The sequence below is a fragment of the Homarus americanus genome, unplaced genomic scaffold, assembly GCF_018991925.1.
Source record: "Homarus americanus isolate GMGI-L3 unplaced genomic scaffold, GMGI_Hamer_2.0 scaffold30108, whole genome shotgun sequence".
Lineage (NCBI taxonomy): Eukaryota > Metazoa > Arthropoda > Malacostraca > Decapoda > Nephropidae > Homarus > Homarus americanus.
The window spans coordinates 3672994-3688245 of record NW_024748109.1 but is presented as its reverse complement, the minus strand read 5'-3'; the positions used below and the strand labels follow the sequence as shown (position 1 = coordinate 3688245).

The 15252-nt window shown below is 40.8% G+C and overlaps 1 protein-coding gene across 3 annotated transcripts in view; it reads left to right on the top strand.

Moving 5' to 3' along the window:
• LOC121880043 (kinesin-like protein Klp98A) overlaps positions 1-15252 on the top strand; it is a 174864-nt gene that overhangs the window by 18658 nt on the left and 140954 nt on the right. For all 3 annotated transcript variants that reach the window (XR_006091488.1, XM_042387036.1, XM_042387035.1), the window contains exon 4: positions 7040-7162. Coding sequence is in view for 2 of the 3 variants with exons in the window: in XM_042387036.1 (XP_042242970.1) it covers positions 7040-7162 (123 nt within the window). In the remaining variant the exon portion in view is untranslated. The remainder of the gene's footprint in view (positions 1-7039; positions 7163-15252) is intronic.

Here is a 15252-nt window from a genome sequence, read left to right as displayed (position 1 = left end):
TATTGTTTATCATAACAGTTTTTGTTAATTTTTTACATATTCATTTTGAAATTTCTTTGAATTTGGCTCATCTTTTGCTTGCTAAATCATTTCAACTCTGAACCACAGCATTTATTTTCTGTTTGGTGTTAATAAATGAACCTTTTAACTTTGAAACAGCTTATAACAAACTCATTTATTATTGTTATTATTCGGGAGTACAGTACTGCAATTAGTGTTTACTGCCCTGCCATTTGAACCTATTACTGTATTCCCCTTCATGCTTTGCTGTTATCCTTCGTTTAACGATAATTTCACTTAATGTAAAGTTTATCAGGGACGCAACCTCAACGTTAAACTAGGGATACCTGTATCTAGGAGAGTGTTATTAACAGAATAGTTGTAATTATGGTTGTTGTATCCTATGTGTAGGGCCTTGCATTTCATAATGTTAAAGAGCATTTGCCAGTCTTGAGACCATTTGAACTGTTCTTGCAGGTCTTTCTGCATTGTTGTGCATCATCTTCACTTGCTACCTTCCCAAATATTTTCGTGTCCTCCGCAAACTTGACAATATGGCCTGATATTTTTCATCTATGTCATTTACTGTATGTAGATCACAAACAAGGTGGGTCCAAGGATAGAGCCTTGTGGTACTTGACTGGGTATCAGGACAGTTGCCCCGTGGACAACTGCCTCCATGGGACAATTGCCCCCTAGTGCCAGTGAATCATAGTAACCATTATAAAAACTTTGAGAACTGCCATGTGTTGGACTTTTTGAGGGGAATTGTGGATCATTCATAATCAATATTTCAAAATTCACTGACATTTATATATCACCCACCAAAATTGCAAGTTATGGGATATTCCCCTAAAAAATTCCAACACATGGCGGTTCTCGAAGTCTTGTACGATGATTGCTATTTTGGCTGTCGAATCTTGATAATGTTTCCACTTAGGTGGTGCTTGCTCTCCTGCAATCATCTGATTGATGGTGATGTTGGCCAGTGCTTGCTCCCTCTTCTACACTTCAAGAAACTTCCAGATATTTGGATTTAATGGAGTAATGTTTGCTTGGATATGGTTATGCCATCCTTCTAAGAAGTTGTTGGTGTGAAATAAATCTTCGGCTACATGATCATACATATACCTCATGCTGTCAGAGAAACGTGGAGCTCACCTGTTATGTCAAAGTTGTTTGTCAATGTATGTATCGTTGAAGTAGTCTATGAGAGGATCAGCTTCAGGTGGCAGCTCTTGCAGTTCCTCGAATACATCAACCACGTCATCTTGTGGGATGAAGGCCAGAGCTGGTAACATTCAAATATTCAGGACAAAGTCAGGATCAACTTTATATTTAAAAATTCACTGACATATATCACACACTGAAATTCCAAGTCCAACATATGGCAGTTTTCAAAGTTTTTTAGGATGGCTGTTAAGATTCACTGGCAATGGGAGGCAGTTGTCCAGGAGGCAGTTGTCCTAGAACCATTCCACCGGGAATCTTTTTCCGTATAGAATGAACTCCATTTATTACCACTCTTTGTTGCCTGTCTTCCAGCCAGTTGTTAATCCACGTCAAAATCTTGCCTGTGAGGCCAAGTGCCTGGATCTTAGAGGTTAGTCGTACATGATGGGCTTTGTCAAACACCTTGGAGAAATTTATGTATAATATAGTACATCCACTGGTAAAGCTTGGTCCACGTAGTACTGTATACAGGTGCTCCTCTACTTAAGAATGTTCAACTTACAAACTTTCAGAGATGCAAACATCATCACTGGGGGGGGGGGTTACCTGCCAGAGCAGGTGTTTAATGTGGATGAGACTGGATTATTTTGAAGAAAATTCCAGATAGAACAAACATTACCTAAGAGGAGAAGAGTGAACCAGATTTTAAGGCTGTATTAAAGGGTATAGCTGTGTATTAAATATCCAAAATCTTTTCTTTTTTTACAATATGTTTGGTATCTACAAGAGTAAAGTTGGACTTACAAACAATCCTAGGGAACGTAACTCGTTCGTAAGTAGAGGAGCACCTGTACTACTGTATTTCAAGGAACATGAGTAAGTTTGTCAGACAGAATTTTTTTCCATGAAACCGTGTTGTGATGTATTGATATGACTGTGTTCGGTCAGCGGTCAGGTGTTGGCATCTCATAATTTTCTCAAAGAGTTTGCAGACTGTTTATGTGATGTTACGCTGATCAGCCTGTATTTTTCTTCTGCCCTTTTCCTACCCTTCTTGTATGCTGAGGTGATAATAGTTAATTTCCAGTCCCTAGGCACTTTACCTTGATCCAAGGATTTCCTGAATAAGAGTCTTAGTGGGGTGCAAATCTCATTTGCCACCTCCTTTTATCACCTTGTTCTGTGCCCCATCCATTCTATAGGTTTTGAATTCCTTTAAGCTGGCTACTTTCCTTTTGATGATAGTATCTGTAATTTCTATCGCTTTAAATTCATTTTCCACCCCTGAGGTATAGGTATGCATTCTCTTAGGTACTGACATGTTATCCACTGTCTCTTGTGTGAATACTGATGCAAAGTATTCATTTAAGGTATCAGCTGTTTGTCTGTCCAACCTATTAATTCCTTTGACTACACAGTCTGAAATAATTTTGCATAGTAGTGATGATCCTTCGTGCCTTGATTAGCCTGGAGCAAAACGGGAATGTTTTTTTGTAGCCTGATTCTTAACCTATGTACAGTCTGTTGCCTGCATTCATGAAGCTGCTGACTTCTGTAGGGGTCCTTAAAAATAACATTAGACTTTTTTTTTTTTTTGAAAGCTTATGATCTTGAACAGGGTATGGTGATGGAGAATTACAGGAAGTATTAAAACTAAAGGGTATATGAATGATAGAAGTTGAACTGTCACTTTTTATGATCTTTTACTGTAATAAGGTACAGCATGCCCTAAAAATTCGCGGGGGTTAGGTTCTCAAAATGGCTGCGAATAGCCAATTCCGCCAATAACATTTACTGACCGAGGGGGGGGGGGATACATTTTTACTCGTGTGCAAAGAAATGTAAAATACCTTTATGTGTTTGCCCTTAGAACAATTATTTCTTTTACCTGTATTGTATATATGTGTGTGTGTTTAGACACACACAAAACACTTACAAATAGTTAATAATGGGAAAATCCTCTCACAAATAATCAGAAACAAGACAATAAAATGTATTAAAAATGTAAAAGTCGACCCTCAAGGATGACCTTACTAGATGCCGTTTCCCAGTCAGGTTGTTTTTTTAGGCAGGGTGTGTTTAGGGCACTTTTTCTAGCCCCTTCCCCATGTGTGGTGAGCAGAGTGGCTCCTCGTAAGGGCTGCTCAGTCGCTCAAACAGGACCTGATTGCGCTGCTGCCTAGATCCCAGTGCATAGACGACCATCTTATCTGTGCCGCCCATGTGCAGAGTTGTGACTAAAGACTCCCGGCAGTCATCTCTGCCTGTCCCTGTTGCTATAGGACTTTTGGGGGTTTTGATGATGATGAGAGGTATGATGAACTGGATGATGGCTGCATGTGAGTGGAGTTATGTGGTGACACACACACACACACGTTGACAGTCGGAATATTTTCGCAAGTTGGCAGGTCAATATGTAAAGAAAATGGTAATGACATTTTTAAATAAATTGGACCAAAAAGTGTCAAAAATAAGGGTTAAAGTTGCTAAAAAGTCACGTGACTGTGAAAAGCTCTGTGATTGGTTGTGACGTCATTGGCTGGGGCGAGCCACCCACCAGGAAGCAGCCAGTTATAGTTGTCCAACCTTCTCGGCTGATCCGCTCTGTAAAGAAATATTAATAGATAATTAATTGTGCTTTATTGTGCAGCACAGTAATACCTTTTTGAATATAAAATATTAATAAGCACATAAACTAATTCAATGGATATTAGCTGCCCATACAACAAATTTCATAGTAAAACATTCCAAACAATATTGGTATTATTTTGGTTTTGGTCATCTGGGAAACCTTAAGATTCTAATTATGGGATTAAGTACGTTAGTAGGTTAGCTTAACATACGTCGGTAAGGGGGGATAGTAACTCAAAACTAGTGATTTCCGATAGAAATGAAGGTCTAAATCGTTCATAACACATCGCAAACCATCAGAAAAAAACATAGTCTGCATGTCTAAGTACAGGGATGACCAAAACTTAAAATTTACCCAATTTAACCCATCTCAAATCTAAACATCGAAATACTCATGGTAGTTTAGGTAAATTTTACCCATTAATTAATATAAATGATGATATATCCCAGTGGTTTCATTAGTGACTCATGAAACCAATAACAGCACTATGTTGTCATGTTTACCTAGCATCAGGCATTCTCAAAACAAAGTCCAGACAATGTCATTACTTCTAAAGTTACTCGTATCTCCACCTAGTACTGACATCCTCTATGAATGCACTGAAAAAAAATGAAGAGAAAGTCTACCAGGTAAGAGTACATGACAGCTGAGCTGGTGTGAACATGGGAGTTTTTTATGTCCATAAGAACATAAGAATGGAGGAAACTGCAGTTGGCCTATTGGCCCATACTGGGCAGTCCCATTTACACCCAACCCCTATCGCTCATATTCCCATCCAACCTATGTTTGAAGCTGCTCTTCACGGCACATTTCTTCACTTACGAAATGTCCCTGATTTAGACTATAAAAAAACACCCTTAAAACTTACGTGAATGTGGCATTTGGGGACTGAAAAGACAATCCTTTTTAGTACCTCCGACTGTAGCAATGAGTTTGAAGATACAGTGGTCCCTCGGTTAACGAGCACAATTTGTTCCAGAAGGTTGCTCGTTAACCGAAAAACTTGTTAACCGAAACCATTGTTTCAATGGGTTTTGGGGTAATTGGTTCCAGGTCACCGAAAATTTCCTAAAATCAACAAAAAAGGTAGTAAAGTACACTTACTTTGAGGTGTGTATGTAGAAGGCTCCTGGATGATGATGATGATGATGATGATGATGATGATGATGATGATGATGATGATGATGATGATGATGATGGGAATTAGAATGGGGGTGGAGGAGAAAGGAGAAGAGAAGGCATTGGGGTGGAAGAGAAGTCACCCCATGGCTCCATTTCTCCCATAAAATTTTAGTTCTCTTGGTGTAATTCAAGATTATTTTCTTTAAATCAACACTGCACTGCATTATATATTGTCAATATGTAAAATAAATTTCAAATTGACCAATAATTTGCTTGGAAACACAGAAAAAAGCATTTAGTTGAAGAGAGTCTCAAGCAAGATGTTACCTCCACTGAAAAGACACAGAGACTGACGCCTGTTTGGTGTGTTGACAGGCTGTTTGGCGCGCATAAAACTAGTTTCATGTACTTCAATTATGTTCAATAATTATTAAAATGACTAAAAAATTTAATATAAAACTTTTAAAATTGTTGAATAGTACAAACTTCTTGATATTTACTGAAATAGTAAGGAATTTAAGCCCTAGAACTGATTACTGTATAGGCGGACTAATACTACAGCTGGTGGACTGCCAAATGCAAACGAAAACATAATAATAATAATAATAATAATTTACGGTTTATTGAAAAAGTTCTGCAGCCCGAAGGCTGAAAATATACATTGGACATAAATGACTTATTACATACATTGGTGGTTTAACAAAAGCCTTCATTAGAGAAAGGTAAAGGAACATACAGTGAACATACAGATTAATGTAGGTAATAAGCAAACATGTAGTGTAGTAACTCCCTCACAGATGGTGTTATGAGGGACCTGACGTGGTGTAGTAATTCCCTCACAGGTGGTGTTACGAGGGACCACGTGGTGTAGCAATTCCCTCACAGATGGTGTTATGAGGGACCTCACATGGTGTAGTAATTTCCTCACAGATGGTGTTATGAGGGGCCGTACGTGGTGTAGTAATTCCCTCACAGATGGTGTTATGAGGGACCACGTGGCGTAGTAATTCCCTCACAGATGGTGTTATGAGGGACCACGTGGTGTAGTAATTCCCTCACAGATGGTGTTATGAGGGACCTGATGTGGTGTAGTAATTCCCTCACAGATGGTGTTATGAGGGACCACGTGGTGTAATAATTCCCTCACAGATGGTGTTATGAGGGATCACGTGGTGTAGTATATCCCTCACAGATGGTGTTATGAGGGACCACGTGGTGTAGTAACTCCCTCACAGATGGTGTTATGAGGGACCTGATGTGGTGTAGTAATTCCCTCACAGATGGTGTTATGAGGGACGGCGTGGTGTAGTAATTCCCTCACAGATGGTGTTATGAGAGACCTGACGTGGTGTAGTAATTACCCCACAGATGGTGTTATGAGGGACCACGTGGTGTAGTAATTCCCTCACAGATGGTGTTATGAGGGACCACGTGGTGTAGTAATTCCCTCACAGATGGTGTTATATGAGTGAGGTGTGGTCCCAGGCCTTCCAATCGTAGACGGATTAACACATCGCTGGTTGTTGTTGGGTCTCACGGGCCGTTATCACTGGGTACCTGGGACCTCACTGTGTGAAGGTTAACTTGGGTACGACTATTACTGTTGAGTTGTTCTCACTGACTTAAGCACTGTTCACCTCTGTTTAACACTGGTTTAATACTGGGCGCTCATTAAAAACTCGTTAATCGAGGGATTGCTCGTTAACCGAAGTTAAGAATCTTATGGAAGGCAAATCATTAACCGAGGCGCTCGTTAACCGAGGGATCACTGTAGTGACGTCATTGCAAATGGCGGCCCTATTTCTAGAGAAATAAACTTATCTCAACTATTATAGCAGGACTTTAAACTTTTAATACACATTATATATACAGTATCACTCTACGAACGTGGCAAAGTGTATTTCTTTTGTTTACCCAGAACCGTCAACTCGTCCATTGTGGTGAAGAGTTGTAATAAAAAACTATACAGGATTTTGACTCCTTTGGAACTACAAAATTTCATGATGCAAAAGTTGGTGTCCTCGGTAATCGGGGTGTAACATTTTTCAAGTTTTAAAAAAATATATTGTTTTTTTATCTTTTCTTTCATCAATATTTTTTTCTCAATTTTAGGAGCAGATATATGAAGACTTGGGGACTGATGTTGTATCAAATGCTCTCCAGGGATATAATGCCTGTGTCTTTGCTTATGGACAAACAGGAAGTGGCAAAACCTTCACTATGATGGGTTCCCAGGTCAGTAAAAATTTTTGGTTCCCAGCTAGTGAAATTGAATGGAACTGAGAGTTAACCCCTATTTACATTGTTATTTTTCTTTTATATAAGTTATCCATGAATCTATCATTTTATTAACTTTTTGAATACATTGTGATTGACTAAGAGAGGTATAAATGACAGTGTGCCCTGGTAGTGTGACATGTGCTGAGACTAGGTAGAAGGCAGCTACCAAACGGAGGTACTACCGCCTGGGAAGATATTGGAAGCATAATGTTATTGTCTAATGGTAGTCCCTGCTGCCATATGGCAACACAAAAATTTTGACCAAGTCCCAGGCTGCTGATCTGACTTTTCTGTCTCATTTACACAATTGCAGTTTCTCAATTGTTTCTCTTACTTTGACAACACAATATATTGTATATTGTTTCTTACTCTTGATCGTTTTTATAATTTTTTTATTTCTTTATTATTATTATTATTATTATTATTATTAATATTATTACAGTCAACCCTCACTTTACGCGGTTAATGTAACCCACAGGGTACCGCGGAAAGTGAGAAACGCGTAAAGTGAATAACATAACATATGGGATTAAATGAAATAGAGACCAGCTGACCCCCAAACTCCACTTTTTCCAACACAATACCTATGTTCTAGTAAAAATAACATCTTAATTTTATGATGGTACATGCACACAATTAATACTTAAGAGAAATACAGTCGCCAAGTTAATGTCCATTCAAATAATGGACTCAACTCCCTCCCCCACTTCTCACACTACACTCACTGGCTCTTCCCTCTCTGAGAAATTTTGGGGGGAAAACCAGGTATAGTAATAAATAATACCTCAAACTAAAGTTAGGATAATATAATTGACATTGCTGGATTCCTTGTAAGACCAGGAATATTTTGAATACAAATGTCATATATTTTGCACAAAAGATAACATATTTACTCAGAGTAAACATTTTATCTAAAATTTGTATGTCTAATGCAAAATCTATGATGTTTATATTGAAAATGATCATCAAATTGTAAGAATTCCAGCAATGTAAATTATATTCTGGCCGGGTAATTTGTATGAATTTTATGAGCTAAAACAAATATCGTCAGTTAATAAAAAAAAAAATAATATTCTTCACACCATGGTGCCAGGTGGTCGGTCACCGGTCCCTCCCTCCCTCCCTCCCTCCCACCCACCACCAAGCCTCCCTACCAGATGAATGTGTGGGAATACCAGACTGTTTACATTTTTAGTAATAAATAATAAATCAGACTAAAGTTAGGATAATATAATTGACATTGCTGGATTCCTTGTAAGACCAGGAATATTTTGAATATAAATGTCATATATTTTGCACAAAAGATAACATATTTACTCAGAGTAAACATTATATATAAAATTTGTATGTCTAATGCAAAATCTATGATGTTTATATTCAAAATGATCATCAAATTGTAAGAATTCCAGGAATGCAAATTATATTCTGGCCGGATAATTTGTATGAATTTTATGAGCTAAATAAAAAAATTATACTTCACCCGTGTAAAGGGGTACACCCACCGCAGAATGTGAGCATCCTGGGTTCTGGCAGGGCACCGTTTACAACCGGAATGTGGGACCGCGTAAAGTGAGGGTTGACTGTATTATTATTACAGTGTTGTTATTATTATTATCATTGTTATTTTATTATTTTATTTTCAAATTTTTATTTTTTATTAAAAATTTTATTTACTATGAATTATTATTATTATTATTATTATTATTATTATTATTATTATTATTATTATTATTATTATTATTATTATTATTATTATTATTATTCTTATTATTATTAGTATTAGTATTAGTATTAGTATTAGTAGTATTAGTATTAGTATTAGTATTATTAGTATTATTATTACTACTACAGGTTGTACCTCTCTAGTCCGGCCACCTCGGGACCTGACCGGTGCCGGACCATGGAAATTCACCCATTTCCTGGATAGATAGTGACTTGTGCTTACGCTTGGAAGCACTAGCACCACTTTCTCTGCTTCATGGTCTCTTTCGAGACATATTGAAGGGTTACATGTCGTACAGTAGTTTCTCAAATATCGCAAGTTTTTAATTCAACGTTTTTTATTGGAACACAAAAAAAAATTAAAACTTTTGACGGCGAAAACTCGAATTTCGATGGGTTTGAACAGCTCACCAACGTTCAGATGTGCATAATCGTGTAAACAGCGTCATTTCTTTTATGTACAAAAGATTCATTATTGATTATTAATGAATGTCTTTTTGATTGAATTAATGTTTATGTGTGCAAAATGACCAATGCAATTCATTAATAATACGTAGAATATTAAAACACACGAGGAGACGAAACGGCTTTGTTTTCGTTGTTTACAAAACCAGTGAGTGACTGGTTCTACATATAAAACTGAAGAAAATAAGACCGTGGTTGTAGCTGTAGTAAAATTAATATGGTTGTTTTAAATAATGTTATTTAATGTTATTAAATGGAACAAAAGAAGTAGCTACCGATAATGGTAAAGAAAAAAAGAGAGATTGCATATGTAAGTGCGCACACGTGAAAACATATCATCATTACTTTACATAAGAATATGAAAGCAACACTTATTTACAGTTCATATATATTTTAATTAATGTTTCTGAATTTTTTTTTTTTTTGAATTAATGTTTGTGTGTGCAAAATGAACAATACAATTCATTAATAATACGGGGAATATTAAAACACACGAGGAGACGAGACGGCTGCCGGCATTGTTTTTCGTTAATGCTTACAAAACCAGTGACTGATTGGTTCTACATATATAACTGAAGAAAATAAGACCCTGATTGTAGCTGTAGTAAAATTAATGTAAAAAAATTAATATGGTTTGAAGTAATGTTATTTAATGTTAATAAATGGAACAATATAAGTAGCTAACCATTAATGGTAAAGAAAAAAAGTGAGACTGCGCGTATGTAAGTGCGCACATGTGAAAACATATCGTCATTACTCTACATAAGAATATGAAAGCAACACTTATTTTTTCAAATTCTCAGGTACTTGCAACAACAGTTGCTGCAACTTATTACTTTGGCTGTGCTGTCGTTCTGTCGTAATGGACCTTCGAATATTGTTTACTTCGCTGGTATCCACCTCCCCTGTTGCATTCTGAGCTATTATGTGGTCCGTGAGGGCTGCCATGATCTTAACTGAGTTTTGATGTTTGGTGGCAGCAATCTCCTCTGGTTTGGTCAACCCCATACCTCCCAGTCTCGGTGGTAGTGCAAGGAGTGATCTTTCTGCTGGGGTTAAGTGAGGGTGTTTCACTAATTTGGGAATGAAATTGACGCTGATAGCTTCTTCCAGAGGGTGGGGGAGGGGACCAATATCAGGGATAGTGCGCATCAGGTAGTTCCAGCGATGGTTGACTCCATGAGTGAATGCCGCAAAAGCCGCACGAGGCTCTGTGTTAGCAATCTCAGACAATGCTTGGATTTCCCTAACCCACTCATTCACTTTTCCCGTTACATACTTAGGTCTTGAAGTCAGTCGTGCCGATTACTGCGCCTAGGTGTCTTTGGCCTTCCTTTGTTATTTTCATCTCACTTCCGCCAAACACCTCCATTGCCCGCTCATAATGTTCTGGCTTCACAATGAGGAAGGACTTGCTGGCATTTGGGTGGTACCCTATTTGTGGGCCTCGCGATGTTACCAGGTCCCACCACTTTTTGATGTCCTCCACTTTTCCTGCTCTTGTAAGGTCATCAGCGTATGCCACTTGTTTGACCTCAGTTGTTTAAACTTTTATTGTGTGTTGGAGCACGGATAGGCCTATTGCTTACATTGCCATTACAACAGGGTCCCCCTGCGTTGTTCCCTCGGTTGACTGTGTGATGGTATCACCTCTTAGAGCCTTGTTGTTTACTCTATAGAGGTCTGATGGATTCCTATAGGAGTTTTCAACATACATTGCAAAGCTTGGACACTTGATCTTGATGGTGTGCAGCGCGGCCTTGTTGTTAAGTATGTTGAATGCGTTTGAAGCATCAACCAGGAGAACGGCCTCACAATCACTCTGCTCAAATATCGTTCTCATGGCGTGAATGGCAGCTTCCCCTCCAGCCTGGTGGCCAGCACAAACTTGCAGGTTCCCTGCTGCTGCCCTGACATCATCCTTTACCACCTCCATTATGCATTTTCCGATGATCCATCTCAGCACTTCCCCCACCCCTATAGGCCGACATCCTGGATTCTTATCCAGGGGAATGAGGCGGCAGGCCGTCAGAGCATGGAGGTGATGGCAGCACGAGGATTCCAGCTTTCTTGCACGGACGGCAATGGCAGTGCAGAGATCACTTGCTACAAGGCCAAACTTGTTAGTGCTGAGGATGACTCTCCAACCGTTTGCATCCAGACCTGAAGGGCCGGCTCCTCCTCAAGTCTTCAGTGCCTTTTTCCACACCATCCCTCCTGTTATTTTCTCGAACAGGACAGCATTTGGTGGATATAGTCACCCTGGAACCTGATACCTTCGTCTTCACTTGCAGGGGGATTTTTTTCTTTCAGTTGTTTTACTGTCTCTCTGTTTATTGGCAGAACCCCATCGGGGGATTCCTCTGTGAGAGATCTTACCGTCGAAGACACTTTTCCCTCACGCATTTTGTTTCCTAACTTTCTTGCAACGTCATCGGTGTTTTGCTTTCCGTCACCTGTAAATTTTAGTCTCTCCTGCAGTATTCTTGCTTCACATAGGAGATCCTCAAGGGCCCCATTCTGCCACATTGTCAATTTTCTCTTCATTGCTGCTGCATTTTCTTTGTGCTTAGTCTTTGTGTGTGTCCTCTGACAGAATAGATGTGGTATTTTTGCCAGTATTTGAAGAGCTAAAGGGGCATGGAAGCAGTCCTGAGTGTAATCAGGTATGAGGCGAATCATCTCCCGAATCATTTCTTTGGTGGCCGCACACTTGGGTGGTTCAAATAGGTTAGCTGGCGACCACCTGTCAATTTCTGAGTACTGTAAGTTTCTTTAACCCATATGTTAGCATTTTCCATCGACATGCCATTCCACTGTGGTGGCTGTCTCTCATTCACCTCGTGGACATCTGCTACTACTGGAGCAGCGTTTATTAGTACAGTTAACCCTCACTTTACGCGGTTAATGTAACCCGCAGGGTCCCGCGTAAAGTGAGAAACGCGTATAGTGAATAACATAACATATGGGATTAATTGAAATAGAGACTGGCCCGACCCCCAAACTCCACTTTTTGACGACACACAACTATGTTGTAGTAAAAATTTTATCTTAACTTTATGATGGTATGAAAAAACAACTAATATAGAAGAGGTTAGGTTAGGAAAAATAAAGGTTAACATAGGAAAAATAAAGGTTAGGTTAGAAAACTAAAAGTTATGTGGAACACTTACGTTAGTAGAAGAGATGGGTCGGCATACGGGGATGGAGGCTGGTTCCGAGGCAGAGGGCAGATTACTGGCCCTCAGGTGAATCACCATTACTAGGAGAATCACCATCACTGTCACTTACAGTTGTCAGGGCTTCCCTGACAAATCCCTCAAAGTCATCTTCACTGTCACTATCACTGGCTTGGGCTGGCTGTGGTGGGTTGCGGACGAAGAACTTGGTTATGCTTTTTTGACGGCTGGTGTTTATGTTGTCTTGATACACCGTGATGTACGGCTCCATAGCCTGCACCAGCCGGGTATGGAAGACTTCATAGCGGTCATCGTCATTGTCGCGGGAAAGGAAGGACTTCATTTTCTCTGCACACTCCATGGCTCCCTTAATATCACTATGACTTAAACTGTGTTCTTCGGAGAATGACGCACCTTCTTCCTCCTCTTCACTGACGTGATCTTCTTCCAACATCTCGTCGGCAGTCACTTCAGGATCTCTGATCACCTCCAGGATGTCGTCGTTGGTGGTCTCGGAGAAGCCTGGAACTGTAACAGTCTGCGCAGCTTCTCTGGCAAGGTCCACTGCTACTGCAACATTCTGAACCTCACCAGTCACAGATTGACTCCTCCTCTCACCTGGTATTCCATGCAACACATGTCTCCATGCGTGACGAATTGTAGCAATAGACAGCTGATCCCATGACTCCACCAAGAAGTCCACAGCTTTCTTGATGTTAAATACTCTCCAGAATTGTTTGAACAGTATTTTTTGCTCTGCCAACTGTTGATCCTCATCTTCTTCGCTCTTGCTATCGGTGGTGGTGTCACTCAGGTTACGGAACTCTTCCCTGGTGTTGGTGTAGTCGTTCAGGAGTTTGAATTTTTTTGTTGAGAATGCAGCTTGGGGTGACGATCTAACAGTAGGGGCGAGTGTCCTGGTGCGTTGTCCAGCAGCAACAAAATATTGAATGGCACATTCTGTCGCTCACAGAATTTCTTTACATCGGGAACAAAACAGTCATCAAACCAGGAGAGGGACAGTGTAGAGAACATCCACGCCTTACGTGCGGTCAGCCAGTGGACATTTAGCTTGGTCATGTCCATGGTTTTGTAGGCGTGCGGCTTGCGTGCTGTGTGGATCACCGATAACTTGAGCTTACAGGTACCGGAGGCATTGGTGGTAAACAGGACGGTGATGCGTTCCTTCTGCATCTTCCGGCCCCGAATCCTGCTGGCATTCTTTACAACGAAGGACTTGGAAGGTAGCTTTTTCCAGAAAAGACCAGATTCGTCCATGTTAAACACCTGGTCGTCACTGTACTGTCCTTCCTCCATAATCTCACGTAAAAACGGAGGAAATTCCCTAGCCGCAGCACGGTCAGCACTCGCTTCTTCACCACCAATGTTTATATTGGTGATCTTGTTCCGGATCTTAAACCTCTGTAACCACCCAGAGGAAGCATTAAAGGGTTTGGGCTCTGTAATTCCCATCTTTCGTGCCACTGCCATGTACAGTTCACGTGCGTAGTCCTTAACAGAGCGCGTGTCGACCGCCATGTTCCGTCGCGCCTGACGCACCAAGTACCTCACAAGTAATTTTTCTGTCTTGAGAAGCACCTGGTTGTGAAAATACTTGATCATAGAAGCACCTGTAGACTTTGTGATCTTCATGTGCTCCTTTATCTTGGCTGCATCCTTCTTTATCGTTCGAATCGTAGATTCGTTCACACCATGCTGGCGCGCCAAATCAACCTGTCTTGTTCCTTTCTCCAACTCTTGGATGATGCTATACTTCACCTCGTAGCTTAAGGAACGTCGTGTCTTCTTTGGTTTAGTGCCGCTGGGTCCAGGTAAGGAAAGGTTTCTCTCTGGGGGTGGTGGTCCGGCGGAAGCCATTTTACTGAACAATGGATGCACGATTACACGGTGTGGCCTTGAGGGATGAAACTGCCGCGGCTAGGTCAAGCGTCGTCTTTCCTCCCTCCCTCCCTCCCCCGGGTGGACACGTCATAATACTTTAAGCCAATTACAGCTAGCAGCAGAGGGGGGTAGGGATGCATGGCCAATCACAGTCCGATATGTCATATGACGTCAGTGATAACGCAACAAAGACACACACTGCGCAACCTTACCGCGCGGCTTGCCCAAGCGGAGGGAGAGGCGAGGAGCACAGGCAGGCAGGCGGGCGGGTGGGGCGAATCTAAAAATAGCGTCGCGCCGGACACTCTCCGCGTAATGGGGTTCACGTACCGCGTAATTTGAGCACGTTAGGTTCTGGCAAGGCACCGCGTAAACGTGGAAACGCGGAATGTGGGACCGCGTAAAGTGAGGGTTAACTGTACTACATTTTCAGGTTGAGTAGACTCACTGCTATCATTTAGGATATCGGCGGGTGGTTGGGTCCCTGCGATATCCACTGTGGCCTCCTGTGTCGGCTCCCTGCCTTGTGGGTTCCAACAATTTTATCCCTTTCTGCAGTTCACACATGGTCGGTTGTTTCTCGCACATTTACAGCTAGTGCAGTTTTGGTACTGGCTAGCACAGACGCAGCAATGTCTGTTACCTGGCATAGTGTGCAGCACCTTGGGCGGCAATTACGTTCGCCTCCGACATCTGCTTTGGTCCCATACAGAAGAAGAAACTAGTTCTTATGGGTAAAGGGCAAAGAGGTGACAGGCTGGACTGCTGTGTCCGGGT